The 25,848-nt window shown below is 41.1% G+C and overlaps 1 protein-coding gene across 5 annotated transcripts in view; it reads left to right on the top strand.

Moving 5' to 3' along the window:
• MPZL1 (myelin protein zero like 1) overlaps window positions 1–22,887 on the top strand; it is a 65,874-nt gene extending 42,987 nt beyond the window's left edge. For 2 of the 5 annotated variants that reach the window (XM_032291501.1, XM_032291500.1), the window contains exons 3-6: window positions 4,230–4,443; window positions 5,184–5,316; window positions 8,032–8,134; window positions 21,988–22,884. In XM_032291501.1, coding sequence (XP_032147392.1) covers window positions 4,230–4,443; window positions 5,184–5,316; window positions 8,032–8,134; window positions 21,988–22,089 — 552 coding nt within the window. In that variant the 3' untranslated portion in view covers window positions 22,090–22,884. Of the gene's footprint in view, window positions 1–4,229; window positions 4,526–5,183; window positions 5,317–6,705; window positions 6,805–8,031; window positions 8,135–21,987 lie in introns of those variants that run through there. The other 3 variants (XR_004272846.1, XM_032291503.1, XM_032291502.1) reach the window with 3 other exon arrangements.
• Window positions 22,888–25,848: the final 2,961 nt, after the last annotated feature.

Below are 25,848 nucleotides of genomic sequence, written 5' to 3'. Positions count from 1 at the left end.
GTGCCACCATGCCCAGCTAATTTTTTGTATTTTTAGTAGAGATGGGGTTTCACCATGGTGACCAGGATGGTCTCGATCTCTTGACCTCGTGATCCACCCTCCTCGGCCTCCCAAAGTGCTGGGATTACAGGCGTGAGCCACCGCGCCCGGCCCCCAGAGAACTATTTAAACTTGAAAAGATTTCCCACTGAAGTCTTCTGCAAGAGTGGGTGTGAGGGCCATTATTGAAGTCCATAGAAAATCAGGCAATCATCAGGCAGACACCCAAAGGTGATAACCTTCTTTTAAAGAACGGTTCCATTATGCTGGAAACATTCTTGTGATGTGGGTCCATGGATGTTTACATAACTCAAGACTTAATATTAAAAACATGCTGCCGGGTGCGGTGGCTCACGCCTGTAATCCCAGCACTTTGGGAGGCCGAGGTGGGTGGATCACGAGGTCAAGAGATCGAGACCATCCTGGTCAACATGGTGAAACCCCGTCTCTACTAAAAAATGCAAAAAATTAGCTGGGCATGGTGGCGTGTGTCTATAATCCCAGGTACTCAGGAGGCTGAGGCAGGAGAATTGCCTGAACCCAGGAGGTGGAGGTTGCGGTGAGCCGAGATTGCGCCATTGCACTCCAGCCTGGGTAACGAGCGAAACGCCATCTCAAAAAAGAAAAAAAAAAAGAACATGCTGTATTTCTGATTAATATTTTTAGCTAATAAATTTATGCTTACGAGTCCGATTACAGTTAATCCCAGCATGTTCAGTTATTGACATAGGATCTTTTAATTTCAAAATATTGGGGACACATTTAATGAGATGAGCGGGTTGCTTTTTGTTTTCATAGATTTTACAGGAAAAGTATATTCAAACCCACTATATTCAAAAGCCATAATATAGTTGGCTTTTCTGGCCCATGGCCTTGGGATCCATGTGTCTGAAACTGAACTCATTTTTTCTCCCCTCTGTTTCTCTTTTCTGCTTATTTTTTTAGGGTAGTTGTGTTCTTCTAGAGATTAGTTTTGTGATCATTTTTGTTTTGTTTTGTGTTTTCTGGCCTTTCCTTCCCTATCCCTTACCACATCCCTTCTGTCCCCAAGAATTAAGAACCTTGCTGGTTCTTCCTACATTGGTTCTGGTGTCTAGCTTTTTGTCAGCCTTCCTGCGTCTCTGCTCTCTATTCAGCAATGTTAACTGTGTGTCTGGTCTTGTGCAGTAGCCCCTTGTTGTTCTTCTGCTTCTGTTTTTTCATCTTTCAATCCAACCCTTATATGCCAGCAGGTGCGTAGTCTTAGAACAGTTTCACCTTGCTGCTGCAGGTTGTCAGAAACCTAGATCCCTGCTGCTGACAACACTTGTCTAGAATTAAAAGCTCATTACACTTTGGCTCAGCCTGTCACTTTAGCCTCGCTTCTGTTCTCTTATAGAATCATTTCCAGTGTAGTAAAAATGCTTTGCGCTTTGTTTTTCTACTTCTGAACACTTGCCATTTAAGCTGTACCCCATCTTTACCTTCTTACTCCTCCATAAGGTCTCCTTTTTTTTTAATTAAAAAAAAAAAAAAACGTTTTAGCCCTTAAAACTCACTACCCTTATCTGGGCCACTCATATAATACAGATCCCTTAATATGACAATTTTCCTCTTCTTCATCCTGAATATAGGTGTTTTCAGAGGACATGCCTGTCTCACATCATTAGTGTTCCTTACAGCTTTAGCACCAGGGCTTGTACTTTAAAAATATTAATTGATAATGATTTCTAGTCTTTTCCGTGAATTTTTCACTATTTTATTTTCATCTCTCACTGGTTTGACCAAGGCATTATTCCTCAGTTTGGTTCAGCAAACTATGTAGTTCCTGCTATGTGCTAAATGCTAAGGAGAGATACATACAACTTATCCCCTGCCTTCAAACGGCCCCCAGTCAATGAGGGAGCCGTCTTGGACCAAGTGGTGGGAAACAGCATCACGTAGCTCATCCCCTCTGCTTCAGAAATGCAGGGCAGGGAATGTGTGGAGATGTGGGATGGGAAGGCAGAGACCAGATGATAGAAGGATTTGTTTGCAAAACTGAAAGTTTATGGTTCATTTTCTGGTGAAGAAGAAAGAGTGAAGGACTTAGAACAGATAAGACATGATCTCACATGAGAGACATTAAACATGGGAAATAGTATAAGCGTTGAAATCAAAGCTGGATTTGAAGTCCATCTCTAAACCTGTGACTTTTGGAAAGTCACCAAGGCTTCCTGAGCCTTGTGTTTCCTATTTGTGAAATATCAGGTAGGTGAATCTCACCTTGCAGGGTGGTTATGAGGGTTAGAGAGTTGTTGAGAGACAGTTTTCCATGGGTTTTTCATGTTTTTGCACACCTTGCTAGCAAAGGCACTGGCTGCCTTTGTTCTGGACTTTTTTCGAGCAGTAACTAGCCTTGGAAGACAGAGATGATGTTTCCCTTTGGAGCAGAGGACAGATTTTTTTACTCTTTAGTATATAAAGATAGCGTCTCCCTTCAGGGCTAAAGTCAGACATGTTTTCTGCCCCTTGTAAGAGACTTGTGTTCCCTGAACTTGGGATTCCTCAGCTGTGATGCAGTGCCCCTGCTTGTACAACATCCATGTGAGCCCCTCCCTGTCATCACTGTGGGACTTGAGGGGTAAGGGGAACAAACACGTTTGTTTATGAGTCTTCTTAATGGGAGTGAAGATTTCACAGGAGTCCGTGTCTTCTGTCAGCATCTATGAACCCGTGGCCAACTAACTTTGTTACCTTGCAAGTAGGGTAAAATCTCAGACCCTTCATGGTTCTTAACAAGTATTTAAGTCATATGAAATACAGGGCAAGTATTTTTATAAATGTTAATAATGATAACAATTATTGTTTATCAATGATCATTTAGGCATTGTGGAGGATGATGAGTTAGCCATACCAGTTAAGAGGCCATAGTCCAAGATGATGAAAGCGTAAAAGCAGATATTGTCAGAGGGAACTGAATAGAGAGAAGAGAGAACTAAGAGAAACTAATGAGACAGATTGACAATATTGGGGGATTAACTGGATGGGAAGAAAGAGAATGAAGGATTACTCCAAGATTTATGGTATAGGAAAGAAACAGTAGCCATCAGTGAAGACAGGATACATGAAGACAGGAAGATGAAGTTTGTAGGAAAAGGTGACAAGTTTGGGGGAGAAGGGCAGCCAGGTGGTAAAGTGAGTAGGCAATTGGGCAAGGAGTCTAGAGCTTAAGGAATGTGATCAATGGAGAGAGAGATTTAGGAGTAAGAAAATCTAGATGATCATTAAATCATGGGAATGGATGAGCCTGCACTGGGGTTTTCAGCATGCTCAAAGGGTTCTGAAAATATTCTGTAGGAATTGCTAATGAAACTGGTTTCTACCCTCAGCCCCACCATCACCCCTTCCAGAACCAGAACAAACACATCAGGCCTCCAGGATAGCTGCTTGGATTAGAGCTGAGTGTGAGGATAGATCCCCTCCCACTGGGCCTTAACTTGCTTCCAGGGTGCTGAGTTTGACAAGGTGTACTTTGAGAAAACAGTTCCTTTGCTGAAAGCAGGACTGAGGAGAAAGTGAGGAGTGGAAAGAGAAAGAGTCCAAAGGCTGAACTTTCAAAAGCCGGAAAGAGTATCTTGTGTTATCTGGGTTTTGTTCCTTTCACACACCCATGACCTTTCCATAGCAAACCGGAAGGAAGAGGGAGAAACCCACAGATTAACTGATCTGTGGTATGTAAGATTCTTTTCCTTTGTGCCTCTGTGTATCTTAGTGGTAAGCTAAGTGAACACTAAGCTTTCTGAAGCCTTGGGAATCACTGGGCTCAATCATGGTGTTATTGGAAGAGCATTGGCTTTGAAGACTCAGATGGGTCTAAATTTTACTCTGGGTCCCCAGCTTACTATCATTGGGACCTTGGGAAAATGACTTCTCTATGTCTCCATTTTGTCTTTTATAAAATTATGGGTGATAATAATTATATCAGTAAAATATTGAGAGGATTAGTGGTGGTATATGCGTCTGATTCTTCCATTAAAACCTGGCAGAGTTGAGCCCCATGATCTCTAAACTTCTTTCTGGCTTGGATTCCATAACTTGTGATTTGTAATGTGCTGTTACATTTCTTTCAGTACGAAGTCTTTAAAAGAACCTTTCATAGCATGCACATTACAGAGTTTAGGAATTCTGCCTTTGAGAATAGTTCATTTGTTCCTTTTTTCTAATTGCAGTTTTTCCACTACTCCCAAGGGAACGCGTACCCTGGGAATTATCCACCATTTAAAGACAGAACCAACTGGGCTGGAGACCTTGACAAGAAAGATGCCTCAATCTACATAGAAAATATGCAGTTTATACACAATGGCACCTATATCTGTGATGTCAAAAACCCTCCTGACATCGTTGCCCAGCCTGGACACATTAGGCTCTATGTCATAGAAAAAGGTACTTCCGTGGGTATTTTGGCAGTAATAATGGAGTCTCCTTTATCTCATGTTCGGTTGGAGGACAAGAGTGTCATTTCAAGGTGGGTTTGGAGGGAGGATTTTTGCGATACAGTTGTGCTCTCTGTTGCCATGAACCTGTGGCTCTACCAAACAGAGTTGGGGAGCTGTTGCTCATTCTGACCTAGAGTAGTGGGTTTCTCCATTTTTATTCCTACTGTCTGGAGCCGTTGGTCTAATTTCAGGAGTATTAATTTTTCAGTTTTAATTAGAAGAAAGACCAAATTCATTATGTTTGGATGTGATGGGCAGTGGAAAGAAGGAGATTAATACTGTTTTATATTCTCCAGGAGAAAGATGACATTTTCAACAACAGCACAGTTTTTTATTCTTTTTGATTTTGAGAAAGAACAGGAAATGCAGGTTCTGGTGTCTCATTTTTGAGACAAAGCCTGCTTTGTTGGAGAGTAGATCGAGGTAAATTCACACCTCCAGTTTTTCTTTAGAGCACTTTAGAGGGATTGTGGGTATAGAAATGCTTAGTTCCATATTTCATTCTTTCTCATCTAATATTCGTGTGTCATGAATTAGTAATAGGATAGATAGTAGGATCTCATAATTTGGATAATAAAAGAGGGCATGGTAACTGCTAAAGGAAGATACTTGCTTGTTAATTTAATAAAAATCCATGTTTCTGTCTGTAGCAATGTACCTTAAAACCATTTTGTTCTTTCTCTCTAGAGAGTTTGCCTGTGTTTCCAGTTTGGGTAGTGGTGGGCATAGTTACTGCTGTGGTCGTAGGTCTCATTCTGCTCATCAGCATGATTCTGGCTGTCCTCTATAGAAGGAAAAACTCTAAACGGGATTACACTGGGTAAGAAACACTGTTTTTTAGGGCAGGGGTAGAGGGAGGGAATCAGGGTTTATAAAAACTTGTATTTAATGAAAAAAGGATTTTGAAGAATTAACTACTGTTTTCTTTCATGTCAGAATCAGGCAGTCTTCTTAAGAGGTGTTCTAACATGGGCAAGCAGAAATCAGTGGGCCTGCTATTAAATGTGGAATATGATTCTAATCTCTATTCCGGTTTCGTTCTTAGGTTTGGTGAGATGAGTTGCTCAGCAGTCTGTGCTCTGTATTTCAGTACTATCCACTATGCAATTAATATTCTTAAGACATCACTTACCTAATTTAAGAATTTAATTTCAATTTCTTGGTAATAAACTCAAAAGGTGGTTCTTTCCAGTTGGGTAAATATTAAACCATAATTAAGAAGTTGTGAGCTGGAGGTAGTGGCATGCACCTGTAGTCCCAGCTACTCAGGCTGAGGCAGAAGGATTGCTTGAGCACAGGAATTTGAATCCAGCCTAGGCAACATAGCAAGACCCTGTCTCTTAAAAAAAAAAAGAAGAAGAAGATGAAGAGAAAGAAAGAGAGAAGAAAAAGAAGTGGTTTTGGTAAACTACCTCCCGCAGCCCAATGTGATGATAATGCAGGGCTTTTCCTTTTTGTAATTCCCCTACCCAACTCCAAGCTTAAGTAGCTTTATTGCTTTGATCATTCTTAGCTAGATTCACCCAAAATGGGTTAATAAGAGTTGATAACAAAATATATCAGCAATAAAGAAACACAGACTTCCTTTTAGTTTATGGCTTCTCAAAAGGAACAGGTTTGAGCATAGGGTGTGTGTCTAATTAAAGGACCTTCTCTTTTCTCCACTCCAGCTGGAAAGCTAACCCATATAAGCTATGTAGAACTCACGTGGTAAGACTGGGAGCGAAGGCTGGATTCAAGTTGATGTAGCATGAGCAGTGTTGCAGATACACAGATCTAACTTTAACCATCCTGAAGGGACTGTGACGTGAAAGGATTGCATGCCCTGAACTCTTTCGCTGGTGGATGGTGGAAACCTCTATCTATGGGCTTTTCTGATCTAGAGTTTTTAGGAGTGCTGTGTTTTAACAAGTTTGAGTGTTCAAATTCAGATATTACTTGCTTGGAATGCTTCTGTTCTGCTGACTATATCTGCCCCCTTGCATGGTGAGTGTTTTATGATTAAATATAGCTGGACTGTTGGTTTTGGTTTTCAACATGAGACTAATCCAGGGTGGTGACATGCCGGTGTTTGTAGTTCTTGCTTTGGGGTTAATGAGGCGCAGGAAAGAGTTCCTTAGACTCCTGCATGGCATCATGAATGCTGCTGTTCTTACTTTGGTTTTTTTCCTCCTTCCCTACCTTTTCTACCTTGGTGTGCTGGGATCAGATCCTGCTTATCTTCCACTTCTTAAGAAAAGCTGACGTAGAAGACACATTGGGACTATAACAGGGCTGGGTCTCCTCTTCCACTCCCACTAGACACATGGTAACTAATCACATTGCCCGTCGCCGTTAATATTCCTCTGTACGTATTCAGTCCCTCTCCCTTGTTGATGACTAACCAGCTAGCTCTGAGCTAACCCAACAGCTGTTATGATTTGTCCATGAATATGTCACATGTTTGTACTGGAAACATGTCGAGCATACCTCCCGGATGAAATGGGGTTGTCAAGTTACATAGAGGTTTTATGCACATCTGAATATATGTGCTCTTTGTGTAAAATGCCATTGTGTATGTGTGTGTGTGTGTGTGTGTGTGTGTGTGTGCATTAGTTTTCTTTTTTCATACATGTGTTGTGTTATCAATAATTAAGATCCTGACTGATTATGTGTTAGAATAATTAAGCCATTTTGGTTCAGAGCATATAGCCTCCCATTTCAGAGAAGGAACAGTTTGCAGAATGCATGGTATGCTTTGGTCTTAGTAATGACTCTTTAAATGTGATTCTCCCCAAACTCCTAAGTTTTAAAAAGTATATATCATAAGACTTTAAGCTGTACTGATGACACATCTCATGGAGAAATCCTTATACTGTACCTCAGCTTGCTTACTTCCTGGCATTCACTTTCCCTGATTTGTTTATGAGATAGTGCTTATTGTTAAAGACTCCTGTCCCCCTGAAAAGGCTCAGCCTGTGTGACCTGGGATTCCTTAGTGTCTCATTCATGACTTCCTGTGTTTTTGAGGGGATTTGATTGTGGTATTGGTAGGGAATAAAAATATGAAGGGAACAAGATAAATCAAGATTTGCCCGGATATATATCTGTAATTGAAAACATACATTCAGAAGAAGTTTGCCTTTGATTATCACAAAAGTAAATTGCCATTAAGCTATTAAAAGGTACCATAGAGCTTGTTCCCTTAAACCTTTATCCTAAAGGAGTGTTGATGACAGGGGGAAAAGACAAACAGCAAAAGGATAAATGTGTATTGTAACCAGAATCTCAATATGATTTTTGTAAACTGGGTTGAAGAGGTTGTACCACATTTGTTTCTGTGCCTCCCCAGTGATGAGTTCATTGACTTAGAAGAATGAGTGAGCATCAGGGATAGAAAATAGTTTAAAAATATGTGATTGTTTTGATACCCATTGTTTTGTTGTCTTTTGTTTTTATACATCTGTTGCTTCATCTTGGTGTCATTTGCATTTCTATATTTTTGTTTCTATTTATTTTATTTTTTAATATGTTTTTCAAATTGCCAATTTATCAGCTGCAGTACATCAGAGAGTTTGTCACCAGTTAAGCAGGCTCCTCGGAAGTCCCCCTCCGACACTGAGGGTCTTGTAAAGAGTCTGCCTTCTGGATCTCACCAGGTAATGGCTGATTGCAATTCTGCCACTGCACTGTTCCCTACAGCTTTGTGCTCTGTCACTTCCCTGGGTGTGGAAAAGAATATTGAGCTATGAGAGAGAGACAGAGACAGACAGACAGGCAGAGACAGAGAGAAAGAGAAAGGGTGGGAGTAAGGAATTAAAGGTCTGGTCTAGGAAGTCCTTAGGAAAATATGTGGTGAAGAATCTGCTTGAGGAAAGATTTCCATGAAACCACCAATCGTTTACTAACAATGTGGCTTCTTTGCCCCAAGCAGAATTAGGAAATGGCTTTGTCAATAAAAGATTCTTCTTTAATTGCCCAAGGAAATGAATCTAGTGAACGAGATTCTTTCTGTATTGAGGTACTCTGTGAGCTAAGAAATTAGCAGGGAAAAGTTGATATTCTTAGTATGGATAATAAAACAAGAATTATTTTCTATGGATTCTTTAGAAAAAAAATGGAAAGTAAGTATTTATCTTGATGAATAAGGAATGGTTTTGCTGTCTACTTGTAGAAAGTACAGAAGAGAAACAAGTTTTATTTGGAAGTTAGCATATAATCTAGCTTTGTGTGTTTTGGCTATACTATTTTAATTATAACTGTGGCATGGCAAAAATTCCACCGCTTAGTTCAGTTTGATTCTTCTGGGGTAGAAAGCATGCTAAAGAATTTGACCAGTTATAGCTTTGTCCTAAAAAAGGGTTAGCTGGTGGGAATGGATTTCAGAGGAAATAAAGAGAGTAACATTGTTTTGTGGGAAAGGTACCTATAGTCTTATTCCGTAGTTGTTATATGTAGTGGGGAAACTACATTTTGATGTTAAATTACTAAAAGCACATACCCAGTTAGTGACAGAACTGGGGCTAGAACCCGGGTGTCTTGATAGCATGTTCTGTACCACAGCATCAGGCTCATTACTTGTTCCTATTCTGTCTGTCTGTCTCTCTCTCAGATTACGTAATATACATCAGATACCTCAGTCTACTAATTTGGGTTGTGAATGGGAATAGGTAGGATTGTGAATGAAGACATGAAAGTTACACATAGGCATAGCATCTAAACAAGCCTTGGAACATTTTTCTAATACCCTTGAAGCACTATGGAAGTTGCTTTTTTGCTGAAAACAAACTAGAAAAAAAGAAACTGGTTTTCAAGATAGTGGAAGACAGATGATGCAACACTATGATCCCTGAGAGAAAGGAAACAGTCAATGTGAGCCGTATTATTGCCCCAGTATACTGGCTTGAAGCAGTTTCCACACTGCAGTGTACGTAGGGAACATGGAAATTGAGCCCAGCTGTCTCACTGAATTGAGGAGGCAGAAATCAGAATTTGGGGAGGTTAAGGGGGCTAGGATTTATGAGGCTGAGTACCAAAGAAGAAACAATAAAGTGTGCTAGGGTGAGCACCAGCACTTCAGAAATCTGGAACAGGGTCCCCTTGAATCTTTGTTGGATTACAGAGTTGTATACACATAGGAGAAAACTCGCTGAAACCAAGGGAAGAACTACCTGAAATGTGGTAGGTTGTATAATGCCTGGAGCTCACACAGATCTGGGACTAGTTTGTGTTCCTAAGAGCCAGTGTAGAGAGACTTATAATATACAAGGTATTGGTTGGCGTTCTCAAAATGGTCATACCTAAATAGGCTAAATTAGCACCAGAATAAAGGATGCTATGGACCCACCATAACAAAGCTTAAAAGGAAGGCTTTAAAGAATCAAACTAATCCAAAAGTAACTTAGTTGCATTTTACAGCAAAATCCAGCACTCTTTATACTGCAACAAAATTCGACACCAAACAATGTAAAATGTACAATGTCTGGCACCAGTCAAAAACTACGTGTCATTAAAAGAAACCGAAAAATAAAACATGTAAGCCAGATAGTAGTGGTATGTACCTGTAGTCCCAACTGCTAGAGAGCCTAAAGTGGAAAGATTGCTTGAGCCCAAGAGTGTAAGACCAGCCTGGGCAAATATAGCGAGAACCTATGTCAAATAAATGGAAAGAAAGAAGGAATAAAAGAAGGAAGGAAGGGGGAGGGGGAGGGAGGGAGGAAATAATAAGTAAATAAAAATAATTAAAAAATAAAAAAATCAGGAGAAATCAATCAGTAGAAACAAATCCAGAACTGACAGATGATGTGATTCGTAAACAAAGACCTTAAAATGAGTATTATATATCTTATTAGTAAACTTAAAGATGTAAAGGAAAGCTTGAACATTAAGAGGAAAGAAATACGTATCTAAAACAGACCAAAATGGAACTTCTGGACATGAAGAGCAATTGGATGGTATTAACAACAGATTAGACACTGCAAAAGAAAAGGTCAATTAACTTGAAGACATAGCAATAGAAACTATCCAAAATGAAGCACAAAGAGAAAGACAGACAGACGGTGGGGTGAAAGTGAACAGACCTTCAGTGAGCCACTGGATAATATATCAAGCAATCTAATTAGAGTCTGAGAAGAAAAAGGGAAAGAAAAAAATATATAAAGAAATACTGAAAATTTTTATAAATTTAATGAAAAACATAAACACACAGACTTGAAAATTACTGGGCACAGTGATGCACACTTGTAATTCTAGCACTTTGGGAGGCCGAGGCGGGTGGATCACCTGAGATCAGGAGTTCGAACCCAGCCTGGCCAACATGGCAAGACCCCCATCTCTACCAAAAATACAAAAATTAGCTGGGCATGGTGTTGGGCACCTGTAATCCTAGCTACTTGGGAGGCTGAGGCAGCAGAATTGCTTGAACCTGGGGTGCGGAGGTTGCAGTGAGCCAAGATTGCACCACTTCACTCCAGCCTGGGCGAATGAGCAAGATTCCATCTAAAAAAAAAAAAAAAAAAACAACAAAAAAGAGTGAATGAATAGCAAATGTTTTTTATAAATTTAATGAAAAACATAAACCCCCAAATCCAAGAAGTTCAACAAACTCTAAGTAGAAGAAACAGAGAAAACCACACTAAGGCACATTGTAATTAAATTGCTAAAGACCACTGATAAAGAGAAAATTGTAAATGTTGTCAGGAAAAGAAAACCCCAGAAGGCATAGAGGAGCAAAGGTAGGAATTGTTAAAAAAAAGTTCACTTTGGGCCGGGCGCGGTGGCTCAAGCCTGTAATCCCAGCACTTGGGGAGGCCGAGGCGGGTGGATCACGAGGTCAAGAGATCGAGACCATCCTGGTCAACATGGTGAAACCCTGTCTCTACTAAAAATACAAAAAATTAGCTGGGCATGGTGGCGCGTGCCTGTATTCCCAGCGAGTCAGGAGGCTGAGGCAGGAGAATTGCCTGAACCCGGGAGGCGGAGGTTGCGGTGAGCCGAGATCGCGCCATTGCACTCCAGCCTTGGTAACAAGAGCGAAACTCCGTCTCAAAAAAAAAAAAAGTTCACTTTGAATGAAGAGATGTTCCAAACAGGCTTTGTGTGAGCAGCATAGCTGTTTATTCACCTGGGTGCAGGTGGGCTAAGGCCGAAAAGGGCATTAGCAAAGGGCAGTAGGATAGGAGTTGGTTTTATAGGTTTGGGTAGTTTTTTGGGGCGTGGGGGTGTTGCAGAGTAAGTTTAGTTACAGAGGTGGGGGGGTAGGGGCAAGGAGTATACAAGTCCAGTTACAACGGCAGGTATTTACATTATCATAAGAACAGTTAAGATGGCAGGATTGGGTGAGAGGTATTTACATTTTCATAAGAACAGTTAAGATGGCAGGGTTGGGTGAAGGGCTTGTGGGAAGCTCCACTGGGTGATTAGGGACAATGGCGACGCAGGCAGGGGGTGGAAGACTTCAGCAGAGGCAAGCAGGACATAACTTTCAGGCTCCAGGCTTGCATATGGAGACCTAACAGGAGTGACGTCAGACTTCTCATCAGAAACCATGAGGCTAGTGATGATGGAGCCAGCAGTTTTAAACTGCTGAAGAAAAAAATGATCAACTTAGAATTTTTTGTCTATCAAAAATATCTTTTAAATGTAAATATTTTTTGTTTGTTTTGACATTTCTGTTCTCCTATTTTCTTCTTTTTTTTTAAATATATATATATTTATATATATATATATATTTTTTTTTAAGATGGGGTATCTCCATGATGGCGAGGCTGGTCTTGAACTCCTGACCTCAGGTGATCCACCCACCTTGGCCTGCCAAAGTGCTAGGATTACAGGGGTGAGCCACCGCGCCCAGCCTTCTTCTTTTTTTTAAATACAAATATTTTTAAAGAGCTGAATTTATCACCAGCAGACATGCTGTGTCAAATGTCAGAGTTTTTCAAGCAGAAGGAAAGTGACACCAGACAGAAATTTAGATCTATACAGGAGAATGAAGAGCACTGAAAATGGCAAATAAGTGAAAAATATGAAATATTTCTTTTTATTAAAAAAAAAATACCTTTGGCCAGGTTCAGTGGCTCACGCCTGTAATCCCAGCACCTTGGGAGGCTGAGGCAGGCAGATCACTTGAGGTCAGGAGTTCAAGACCAGCATGGCCAACATGACAAAACCCTGTCTCTACCAAAAATACAAAAATTAGCCGGGTGTGGTGGCAAGTGCCTGTAATCCCAGCTACTCAGGAGGCTGAGGCACGAGAATTGCCCCAGTCCCTGTATGAGGAGGGAGTGAGAAAAGAAGACAAAGACAAGAGCAGAATTTCACAGTATGGGCCCAGGGGCACTCTAGCTTGGGGTGAACTTGGCGCTGAGCTCTGGGCTCCACACGCTTTTATTAGGTGCATTATGTTGTTAATCTTGGCAAATGTGGTTCTTCTAAGAAATGCTAACTTAGAACACTGAGTTTTACCACCCATTGTTTATCAAGGTTCATCTGTAAAGAGGCACAGCTGATAAGGCGCCATAAGGTCTGACCACACACAATGCATCAAGGGGCTTTTATCTCCCAAGCATTGTGGACACAGAGCAATCAGAATTACTGCATATTCTGAGAACATAGGCAGAGTCTGTGGCGTTGTGTTCCAGTTATCTCGGACCTGAAAGGCTTTCCGGATCTGCAAGCTCCCATCTGTAAGTCCGTCCTGGGTCTTGTGAGCAGAGGTTGCATTCCTTCCCAGAGTTCTTGCACAAGCCCTCTTTACGAGACCTTCATGCAGTCCCCATGTTGGGAAGAGATTGTGGGACCAAAGCAGCCTTGGCTGCCTTGGAATCGCACCACAGCGTTCCGCAGTTTTAAAGCACTCTCAGATGGTCTTCACTATAAGCCTTCTGTTTCCGCTTGATTTCTGCTTTTACAGAACTTAAGCAATTTGTATTTTACTGCACAATAGTTTGGAGTTTTCTTTTTTTTTTTTTCTTTTTCTTTGAGACGGAGTTTCACTCTTGTTACCCAGGCTGGAGTGCAATGGCGCGATCTTGGCTCACGGCAACCTCCGCCTCCTGGGTTCAGGCAATTCTCCTGCCTCAGCCTCCTGAGTAGCTGGGATTACAGGCACGCACCACCATGCCCAGCTAACTTTTTGTATTTTTAGTAGAGACGGGGTTTCACCATGTTGACCAGGATGGTCTCGATCTCTTGACCTCGTGATCCACCCGCCTCGGCCTCCCAAAGTGCTGGGATTACAGGCTTGAGCCACCGCGCCCGGCTGGAGTTTTCTTTAATTCAACATTTGATCCATGGCACAAATCTCAGTGTATACAAAGCAAAGCAAGCTTGTAATCATTTAACTATAAGTAACACAGGTCTGCCCCTGGCCATCTTGACCCTCAGCGTGGGAGGATGGAAGAATACTGTTATAAGGTCCTTATCTATGAAATGGTAATTTAAAGGTAGACTGTGGTAAGTTAAAGATATATACTGCAAACTAGAGCAAACACTGAAAAAAGAGATACAGCTAAAAAGCTATATCTCTAAATGGTAATAACTGATAAGAATGAAATTCTGCATATGCTACAACATGGATAATGGTAAATCTGGATGGTAATAATACAAAGGTTGGCTCCAGAAGAAGGAATAGAACCAGGGATAAAGAGGGACTTTTTATGATGATAAAGTGATCTACTCCTAAAGAAGACATAATCTTAAATGTTTATACTTCTAATAATAGAACTTGAAAATAAGTGAAGTAAAACTGAGAGAATTGGAGGGAAAAATTGACATATTTACAATCATAGTTGGAGGTTTCAACAAGAAACTTTAATCATTTTAAAAATACTCAGTTAATCCAAAAGTGAGCAGGAGATGAGGGGAAAATGAGCAAAAGGTAGATGGAGCAAATAGAACACAAATAATGAAGTGATAGACTTAAACTCAACTGGACTGATGATTGCATTTCTATAAATGGGCTGAACACTCCATTAAAAGGTGTGCAGGTAGACAAATTGGATAGAAAAGCAAGAACCAATTATATGCTGTCCGCAATAAACCACTTTAAATATAAAGATTCAGATAGGTTAAAAGTATTAATACAGGGATGGAATTGAAAGCAGAGTCCTAAAGAGATATTTATACATACATGTTCATAGCAGTATTATTCACAATAGCCCAAATATAGAAGCAACCCAAGAGTCCATCAGTATTGATGATCTAGGCTTCCGTCTAAAGAAACCTGAAAAAGAAAAACAAATTAAACCCAGCATAAACAGATAGAAATAATAAAGAGAAGACTAGTGGAAAAATCAGCTGACATTCCCATTGTTTCTCTGTAGGTAATCTGTCTCTTCTCTCTGGCTGCTTTTCAGATCTTCTTTATGCCTTTGGTGTTCTGCATTTTATATACTCTTTAATTATGGATTATCCATTTATTGCATCTGCTTGTAATTTCATTGTACCTCCTGAGTCTTAAGGTTGATGTCTTTAATAAACTCTAAAAAATTTCCAGGCACAATCTCTTTGAATTTTTCCTTTCTGCATTTTATCTGTTTATCTTTTTTATGGAACTTTGATTATATGTATATTAGACCTTCTCTATGCTCTAAGCCTCTTAGCCTATCTTGCATATCTTTCATCATATTGTCTTTCTGCCATTTTCTGCATAATTTCTTCACCTGTCCTCTTTCACTAATTCTTTCTTTAGCTGTGTCTAGTCTACTGTGCAGCCCCTTTTAAACATTTTTAAATTGCAATTTCATATTATAGGTTTATTTTCTAGAAATGTTATTTTATTTATTTATTTATTTTTTGAGACAGAGTCACACTCTGGCCCAGGCTAGAGTGCAGTGGAGCGATCTCAGCTCACTGCAACATCCGCCTCCTGGGTTCAAGTGGTTTTTCTGCCTCAGGTTCCCAAGTAGCTAGGATTATAGGCACCCACCACCGCTCCCAGCTCATTTTTGTATTTTTAGTAGAGACAAGGTTTCACCATGTTGGCCAGGCTGGTCTCGAACTCCTGATCCACCCATCTTGGCCTCCCAAAGTGCTGGGATTATAGGCATGAACCACCTTACCTATCGGGTTCTTTGTAACATATACCTGGCTAATTTTGATAGTTCCTTATAACTGCATTATATTTTCACCTATCTTATTTATTTAAGCATATTAAATATTCTTATACCTCAAAACTGATAATTCCAGTGTCTGTAGTCTTTACTGATCTGACTATAGTTTTTGTTTATATATTTCTTGCTAATGGTAGTTATTTTCTCATCTCATGAGTGTTTAATTTGAAGACTGTACTTACGTCCTTGGCACTTTGTACAGATTGATTGAATCTTCATTTAAAATACATTTACTCAGCTGGGTGTGGTGGATCATGAGGTCAGGAGTTTGAGAACAGCCTGGCCAACATGGTGAAACCTTGTTTTTACTAAAAATACAAAAATTAGTCTGGCGCAGTGGCAGGCACCTGTAATCGCAGCTGCTCAGGAGGCTAAGGCAGGAGAATATCTTGAATCCGGGAGACAGAGGTTGCAGTGAGCCGAGATCACGTCACTGCACTCCAGCCTGGGCAGCAGAGCAAGACTGTCTCAAAAAAAAACCATTTACTTATGACAAGATTTCTATTTCTTCTGCCTGTGCCTTGGATACTACCAACCAAGTGAGAAAAAATGCACAGGAGGTAAAAATTTTGAGACCTTGCATGGTAGACTGTATAATGGCCCTACAAAGAGGTTCATATTCTAATCTCTGGATTCTGTAGGATATGTTACCTTTCATATCAAAAAGGACTTGGCAGACGTGATTAAATTGCCGTGAGATGGGGAAATTTTTCTGGATTATCTGGGTGGCTCCATTGTAACCAGAAAGGTCCTTAGAAGAGGGAGGCAGAAGGGTGAGCATCGGAGAGAGACTGGAAGATGCTATACTGCTGACTTTAAAGATGAAGAGGTCACAGCCAAGAAATACAGGCAGCTTCCAGAAGCTGGAAAAGGCAGGGAGACAGGTTCTCTCCTAGAGCCTATGGAAGGCACGCAGTCCTACTGACACCTTGATCTTAGCACAGTGAAACACACTTCAGACTTCTGACCTGTAAAACTGTGAGATAATTAATACCTTTTTAACACCTTTAAAATTGTCTTTATTCTCCTCCCTCAAACTTGGTTGCTATTCTGGTTGGGTAGGATTCCAGGTTGGAAATCATTTCCCTTCAGCATTTTGAGGCACTGCTGATTGTTCTAGCTTCCAGCATTGTGGCTTAGAAGCTGATGCGATTCTGATTCACTCCTAGGGCAGAGGAAGGTGGGGTCATGTACCTAAGCAAAGGGAGAGTAAAGACCAGAACCAAATTAGAGGTCTTCCAGCAAAGTGGAGTGGAAGGCTGGGTTGGGAAGGTGTTAGGTACTACTTAGAGTTTAGAGTGTTAAGGCACTGGGGAAAAGATAAGTAAACATTTTTTCTTTGCGAAGCTTAGTTTGGATGAGATTGATGTAAAGTAATTTTTGTATATGTATTTGATGAATAGTTGGTTTTCTTCCCCCCCCCCCCTTTTTTTTTTTTCCGAGATGGAGTTTTGCTCTTTTCATCCAGGCTGGAGTACAATGGCACGATCTTGGCTCACTGCAGCCTCTACCTATGGGGTTCAAATAATTCTCCTGCCTCAGCCTCCCAGGTAGCTGGGACTACAGGCTTATGCTACCATGCCCAGCTAATTTTTGTATTTTTAGTAGAGATGGGGTTTCACCATGTTGGCCAAGTTGGTTTTGATCTCTTGACCTCATGATCCACCCGCCTCGGCCTCCCAAAGTACTGGGATTACAGGCGTGAGTCACCACGCTGGCCCTGAATATTTGGTTTTCTAGATCCTTTTCTGGAAATCATTGCTGCTTTGTATGCAAAAGGTAGGTTTTTGGGTTATGTTGGAAAACAGTGATTGAATGGAATATTTATGTATTTGTCAACTATAGTGCATAGATAGGGTCATGTTTCAAGAAGTAGTTATGTGCATTTTCCCTTTAGTCCTCACAACAGTCCTCCAGGGGTAAGTTCTTTCGTTGTCCCTATTTTATATATGAGGAAACAGAGGCTTAGTTAGGTGAGTCACTTGCTCAAGGTCAGTAGTTAGTGGATGAGCCAGATCTGTTTGGTTCTAAGGCGTGTATATTTTACCCTGTCTATTCAATTCGTTTCACCTTCACTGTGATAATCAGTGTTTTTCTCATTTATCTCAAAGAAAGTCGTAATACATAGCTGTGTTTCATGTTTATATTTGACTTTAAAAGCAGTGAAATAAATACGACAAAAGGTGTTCTGTCAACAGTCAATGATCACAAGGTAAAAGCAGATGTTCTGTCTCAGCGATTCATGCTAGAATGGTGGGAAGATTCCTCTAGTACCTGAAGGACCAGAATCAAATCACACAGGGCTATTGGCTACAGAGACTATGAAAGGTGTACTACAGGACACAAAGGTGTACTACAGGACACAACGTAATGACTTTAATTTGTAATTAGAAGCAGGTCTCTTTGCTCTTCCAGAACCCTTTCTTCTTGGACCTTCTCCCCCCAACTTCACCAGTATGGTTTTTTACTGGAATCAATGATTAATTTTAGTACAAGTAAAATTCAGTGGTAATTTTCTCTCTAGCTGTAACTGAAATAATAGACCTATATTAAGCAATGTATTAACTGAAACATTTTCAATAGCTAAGGCCTATTCATGTACAAAGTAGTTGAAAACATATATTCAGACCAATTTTTCACTTAATTGTTGTAATTCTTTGTGTAAAAGCAAAAATAAATAAATAAATGAAGTGGAAGGTGGGGAGGGTAAGTACCAAGAGGTAGAGTTAAAACAGCTAGGTTAATGTAGGTTTCATTGTTGTTTTTCTTCTTTATTCTTGCATACCCAAAAGTGAACATCTTAGCAATAGTGGGCCATTTCCAAGTTGATCCTGGTACAGTGGAACCGCTTGAAGTCCTAAGCAGCCTCATTAGCCATCAAAATCAAGGTGCCGAGGCATATTCCATAGAGACTCAGGGCTCCTTCCACCTTTAAATAGCACTCAGAATTAGACTTCATAGAGGTGTTCTAGATCGAGCTAGATCTGTCAGCAAACCCCAATCTCAACCTACATCTGCAATTTCTCTGCATCCTTTATTTCATCCATCCCTTCATCTAGCACCTACATTCTGCCAAGTTCTAGGAAGTTAACAAAGTCCCTGACTTAAGACTTTATTATATTCTAAGAGAGAAGAGGAATGAGGATAACATCAGGCAGTGGTAGATAGTTTGAAGAATACCAAATCCATCAACAGGAAGGGATTTCTTCAATGTTTTCCCATATACTTTCAACAGATAGTTGTATTCTCTTGTCGTGAAAGACAATACTGTCTCATATTAAAGACCTGATTGATATTTTAACGTTTACTGACCGATTAAGAGATAATTCTCTGTTCTTTTTTTCTCTTTACTTTCTCTATTCTCATTCTTTTCCACTTACATGTTGTATCAGTTATCTACTGCCACATAACAAAGTACCCCAAAATATAGTGGCTTAAACCAGCCACCATTTATTTGGCTCCCCATTCTGTGGTTTGGTTGAGCAGATTCTGGTCTGGGTGAGTTCAGGTGATCTCTGCTGGCTTACTTGTGCATCTGCAGTTGGCTAGAAGGTTGACTGGTAGCTGGACAGTCTACAGTGGTTTCACGTACAGTCTAACTATTGGCAGGCTGTTGGCCAGGTATACAGAGGACAGCAGGACTGTTAGCCCAGGCTAACTTGGGCTTCTTCTCATGGTAATGGTGGCTATTTGGGTCCCAGTATCAAGAGAGTGGAAGCGGCAAGGTCCGTTGAAGTCTGGGTGTGGAAATTGTACAGTATCACTTCTGCCTCATTCTGTTAGTCGAAGCTGGTCACAAGATCAGCCCAGATTCAAGGGGTAGAGAAATAGATTTCTACTCTTGATGGAAGGACCTACAGCATGATGTTGCAAAGAGTAAGATGCAGTGAAGGAAAGAGTTCGTAGCCATTTGTGCAATCAGTCAAACATTGTAAACTCCTCCTGTGAACATATTCTATAACTCTTAGTGAATTTTTTTTTTTTTTTTTGAGACGGAGTTTCACTCATGTTACCCAGGTTGGAGTGCAATGGCGCGATCTCGGCTCACCGCAACCTCCGCCTCCTGGGTTCAGGCAATTCTCCTGCCTCAGCCTCCTGAGTAGCTGGGATTACAGGCATGCACCACCATGCCCAGCTAATTTTTTGTATTTTTAGTAGAGACGGGGTTTCACCATGTTGACCAGGATGGTCTCGATCTCTTGACCTCGTGATCCACCCACCTCGGCCTCCCAAAGTGCTGGGAATACAGGCTTGTGCCACCGCGCCTGGCCAGCTGTTAGTGAATTTTTAGGAATTATGATATGGGGTTTTATTATCTAAGAATTTATATAATTCAGTGTTGCAAAGTCTGTCCTGTTCTTGGAAATAGATGTTACCAGGGAACAGTTAGTTTTCATTCTGTTCCTGGTAGGAAATAGTCTTTTTAACTTCTTGTTTTCTGGTAGAGTTAGCATTTAACTTGCAGCTTTCTGAAATGAATATATAGGGTCTCTGTATGATAATTAACCATGTGATATGTTAATATTACCCATGACAGGCATTGTAGACTAAAGATAAACACCCAAAGTTTGACTGTTTAGTTTATCTGATCAGTTACCTTAGTGCATTTTAAAGTGTGTTTGTGTAACAAAACGTTCATAATAATAACTAACATGTATTAAGGACTATCTGTCAGACACTGCCTAAGTTATAGGTTTCATCTTATTTAATTTTCATAACAACAAAAACAAAAATGTAGATATTATTAGTAGTACCATTTTAGAGATGAAGAAACTTATGCTTAGAAATTTACAAATATGCCCAGAGCCACATGACCAACGTTCTTCTCTAAGATTCAACAAAGATGACATCATAATTCAGATCTGCCAACATTCAAATGGATCCAGTCATCCAGTGTTATTTTCTTTTTTTTTTCTGAGACAGAGTATCGCTCTTACTGCCCAGGATAGAGTGCAATGGTGCAATCTCAGCTCACCACAACCTCCTCCGCCTCTGAGGTTTAAGCCACTGCCTCAGCCTCCCAGGTAACTGGGATTATAGGCATGCACCACCTTGCCCAGCTAATGTTTTATATTTCTAGTACAGACAGGGTTTCTCCATGTTGGTCAGGCTGGTATTGAACTCCTGACATCAGGTGATCCGCCCGTCTCAGCCTCCCAAAGTGCTGGGATTACAGGGCGCGGATTACCGCTCCCGGCCTGTAGTGTTTTCTAACTCCGCTTTTAGATGCACCATTGTATAGCCCTTACAACCAGGCCTGTCCCTTCCGTAGACATTGGAGTACCTGAGCTCCACAGAACCCCAGGTTACACACTAAGGACACAGGTTGTTAGGGCTCCTGGATGGGGATAAGTATGTTTATTTTAAACCATGTGCTTTTGGCTACTGAGCTTACGATTTCAAAGGTGAAAGCTGTGCATATTATTAGACTTCTCAAGGGAGTACCCCTAGATTGGGAGAAAAATTGACATTGGGTAGTATTAAAATTTTCTTTCAAAACCAGGGCTGTTTTGTTGTTGTTTACAATTTTAGAGTCTGGACTGAGAGTCCCGAAGTGCAGCCACCTCTCTGACCTCTTCCCCCAAGAGTTAGGGAATTCGCTCTGCCCCCAGGCCACCCAGCCTTCCCTTGCTCTCCTGGATGGGACCCTGACAATTCCCTGGAATTGTAACCTCTTCCTTACTACTGAGGCTAAGAGGTTCTACTTTACTCCATTCAGGGTTTTTCTTTATATCTGTGTAGATTGTGGCTTTTTGCTTTTTCTTTTTAATTTTATTTTGAAACAGGAAGGACAGTTATCTGATATTAGAAATCAAGGAAGCAATATTTGTATTTGTCACGATAGGCTCAGATTAAAAGTAGTTGTATTGAAGAATATTTGAAATATTTTTAAACTATTTGTTTGAAACTATACCTATTTGTATAATGTGACCGGATCAAATTGAGTGTATCTTTGGGTGGCACCAAATACGTTGGTTTCTTGCATGGATTGATTATTCTGAAGTTCATGATTTCTGTGGGTCTCAGATGGGTGGAAGTTCCCATCTTAGTCCTTAAGACTGACCCCAATTGTAAGAGTTGAGGAATTCTGTGATAGTTGTTAAACGATATTCCTAAGAAAGAATATTATTATAGAAATTTTCAAATGTCAAAAATGTTTGAAAGAATAATGTAACAAAGCCCCACGTTCCCACTTTAACTATTGTCAACGTATGCCCAGTCTTCTTTCAAAGTCAGTCCTGGACGTGTTATCCATAAGAGGTCTTCCTGAAGACATTCAAAAGAGGGAACTCTTTGCTTTGGAACCCTGATGTGATCACGTTAATCACTGCTTCTAGGCCTGTAGCTGAAGGAACCACCAGCTTTTTCAAACTTCTGATCTTTCTGCTTCCCTTTTCCAGGGCCCAGTCATATATGCGCAGTTAGACCACTCCGGCGGACATCACAGTGACAAGATTAACAAGTCAGAGTCTGTGGTGTATGCAGATATCCGGAAAAATTAAGAGAAGACCTAGAACATATCCTCAGCAAGAAGCAAAACCAAACTGGACTCTGGTGCAGAAAATGTAGCCCATTACCACATGTAGCCTTGGAGACCCAGGCAAGGACAAGTACATGTGTACTCACAGAGGGAGAGAAAGATGTGTACAAAGGATATGTATAAATATTCTATTTAATCTTCCTGATGTGAGGAGCCATTGTTGCATGATGAAAAGATGGTATGATTCTACATATGTACCTATTGTCTTACTGTTTTTGTACTTTATTTTCAGGTCACTTACACTTGGGAGATTTCAGAAACATTCCTATCACCATCACTTAGAAATGGTTTGCCTTAATGGAGACAGTGGCAGATCTGTATGTAGTATTTCCAGTAGACATGGCCTTTTAATGTAAAGGCTTAATCAGTCTTAGCCTTTATTGTAGTTGGAGGATGGCGATGCTGTGATGGACGCATATCCTGGTTGGCCTTTAACACAGTGTCAGCACCATTTATTTGTTTGCAGCTTTTTAAAAATACCTGTTGGCTATGCCTCTTGAAAACAATTTGGGAAGTTTTCGTTGATGTTTTTCATACTAAAATATGGAGCAAGTGTTAGCCTTACATGTTGTATAGACTAAATTGCACCCTTGAAATGTGTTGGATCAATTTGTGGATTCATAATAGCAAGATTAGCAAAGGATAAATGCCAAAGGTTACTTTATTCTGGATACTTTAGATCAACACTGATTAAGTAGAAAATCCAAGCTTTGCTTGAGAACTACTGTAATGTGAAGAGTAAAAGGTATTGGTTTTATTCTTTGCTGATGTCTTTTTAGCTTGAAATAACAGTCCCCATACAGCTAAAGGAGAGGAGTTTCTTTCCTTCTAAGTAGGCAGAAATGGGATCATTATATTGCCACTATGCAATATCCCAGAGCTCGCTCTTTAGAGAATCGCCTCCTTTCACTTTTTTTTTTAGGTTATCTTCCTTTCAGGTAGAGTCTCACTATGTTGCCCAGACTAGCCTTGAACTCTTGGGCTCAAGTGATTCTCCCTCCTCAGCCTCCTGAGTAGCTGGAACTATAGGTGCACCTCTATGCCTGGCAAGAATCACCTTCTTTTTTTTTTTTTTTTTTTTTTGAGACAGTCTTGCTGTGTTACCAGGCTGGAGCTGGAGTGTAGTGGGGACTACATGCGTGCATCACCATGCCCAGCTAATTTTTTCTATTTTAGTAGACGGGGTTTCACCATGTTGGCCAGGATGGTCTTGATCTCCTGACCTCAGGTGATCTACCTGCCTCGGCCTTTCAGAGTGTTGGGATCACAGGTGTGAGCCACTGTGCCCCGCCAAAGAATCACCTTCTTTATAAAGCATCAGTCATGGCTTTATAACAGCTTCATGGTGCCTCAAAGACTATTGAGGTTAACGAGAGCATAGATTAGACAGTTTGTCTGTCCTTCCCTAAAACTTGTTTTCTCCCATTCTCTAACCCCTACCACACTTAGAATCTGTGAGTTTTTACTTTTTACTGGGAATGGAAAGCATGGTAAAGATCGTTAAACACTTATGTTGTCATTTCTCCTGTTTTCTTTTAAAATTCCCCCCTTTTAAAATTGTCCTAAAGCCCACAGCTATGAAAAGAATCGCGTCTAGCTGGTCTGTAGAACGTGTTTGGGGTAAGTGGCAGCAAGGGGTAATGTTACTTTTCCTCCCCTCTAGTTTGGACCCCACTATGAGCTGCTGCTTTTTCTTCTCATCTTGTCATCTTCTGGGTATGTTTGAAGGCTGAGTTGTAAGAGGATTCATAAAGGGAATAAAACAGGATTGAGATTTCACAGTGTGCACAAGGTGATAAGATAAAGGGCATATGAGCTTTAGAATGAACTCTGTCCCACACCTGAGGCCTTTTGTGTTTTGAGGAACTATTTTTGTTTATTCCTGTAATGCTTCACCTTAACGTACCACATCTGTGTGACTTAATGGGGATCAGATTTTGCCACCACACACATCTTCTGGAGCTGGGCAGCATCTGCTCTGTGTTCCATGTGGAATGGAGAAAAATATGCCTGCTCTGCCGCCTTCTATGTTCACAGGCCCAGCCCAAGAAAGTGACGCACAGCGACATACTGCTAGACATTTCCACAAAGTGGTCAACTCCGCCTGGCATCCTCAAACTTTTTGGGCATCTATTTTGAAAACTATAGGAGCCTTTGGAAGGCCTTTTATGTGTGTTAGGAGGGGAAGGGTGTTGAGATTGTCACCATCCTTCAAGCTGAGACCCTGGTGAGCCTTTGCCACTGTGAGAACCGCATAGCTGACCAAGGCTGTGCTTGAGGTACAGAGGACACACATTGCAGTTGGGCCTGTGTCATGTTTCCTTACCGTCATTTTTTTACAGAGGAAAGGGGCATTGTTTTTTCACTTCTTTCTCAACAGTTCCTGTGAATAAACATTTCTGAGCTCCCTGAGAGCAAGAGCCCTCACTTCTTGCGGTGCCGGGACCACGTGTTGGTGAAGCTGGTGCTGTGGGGGCCACTCACTCAAATGACACCTGGAGGCCTTTTCCTCCCTCCCCACCCCCTTCCCCAGCCCGATGTCTTGGCCTCCTGCCCAACCAGACACCTCAAATTCTGTCAGTGCCCTGGAATTCTGGCAGAGAATCCTCACCAGTTCTCACTAACCTTCTCCCCAGGCAAGGTCAGCTGCCAGCATGGTGCTCTGTCAGGACGGGTTTTCCTGAAGGAAGCTGCTCACACTGAGATGGGCCTCTTCCAAGCCCTGCACACCCGCCCCTGCAGCCCTTTTGGTCCCCCCTTTTCCTGTGCCTCAGTGCTCCTTTCCTGGCTGTAGATAACAAACTAGCGTTGCCCAAAGGGCAGATCTGGCCCCCCGCCATGTCTTCATCTTGGCAAAACGAGTCCTTTTAAAATTATGCGCTAATTCTGTATGGGAGCATGCAAAAGGCATTACTTAGAGATTGAAATTCCAAATTATCTGTAGTTTTTCAACGGAAATGTATCAGCTAGGGAAAAACCATCAAGCTCGTTATTATTTTTTGATCTTCAGTTGTATTTTTGTGAATATTTTAATACATCTTTTTCAATTTCTGGATTGTGTTGTGTGCTGATTTTGACCAGAATAGAACGAGATAAAAGCCCTTCACTCATACCACTCCAGCTACGCCAGCCTTCTTTTCTTCAAAACTGCCATCCGTGCACCTGCTTCTGGGCCTTTGCATGTGCTGTTTCCTGGGCCTGAAGCGTGCCTTCTGCACATATGCCTGTGGTTTGGTCTCTGACTTCCTTTAAACCTCTGCTCAAATGTTACCTCCTCAGGGAGACCTCCTGTGATACATATAAAAGAGCAACACACCCTCCCCCCAACCTCTCTAGCCCCCTCAATTCTGCTCTATTTTTCTCCCTCTCTCCCAGTACACACTTCCTTGTCTGTTTTCCCCACTAGAACATAAGCATCAAGTGGCCAGGACAGGACCTTGCTGTTTTGTTCACTGCCCCATCTGCAGTAAGGGGAACAGTGCCTGGAACCTAGCAGCTGCTCAATACATGTTTCCTGGATGGATGGATTCATCCATTCAGCAACCTAGGCTGAGAAGGATTCTGTGCCAAGCCCTGTGCATAAGGAAACAAAGAAGATAAAATCTCAAGGAGCTTGCCACAGGGTGGAGGTGACAGGTGGCATGAATGGAAATAACTAATAGTTACCAAATACATGGTGTGAGCCAGGCACTTTGCATTTCTTGCTCTATTATTTCTGTGA

This window comes from Sapajus apella, unplaced genomic scaffold (assembly GCF_009761245.1).
Source record: "Sapajus apella isolate SASKATOON/1434 unplaced genomic scaffold, GSC_monkey_1.0 scaffold25, whole genome shotgun sequence".
NCBI classification, from domain to species: Eukaryota; Metazoa; Chordata; class Mammalia; order Primates; family Cebidae; genus Sapajus; species Sapajus apella.
The sequence above is the reverse complement of the archived record's forward strand: the minus strand, read 5'-3'. Positions and strand labels throughout refer to the sequence as shown.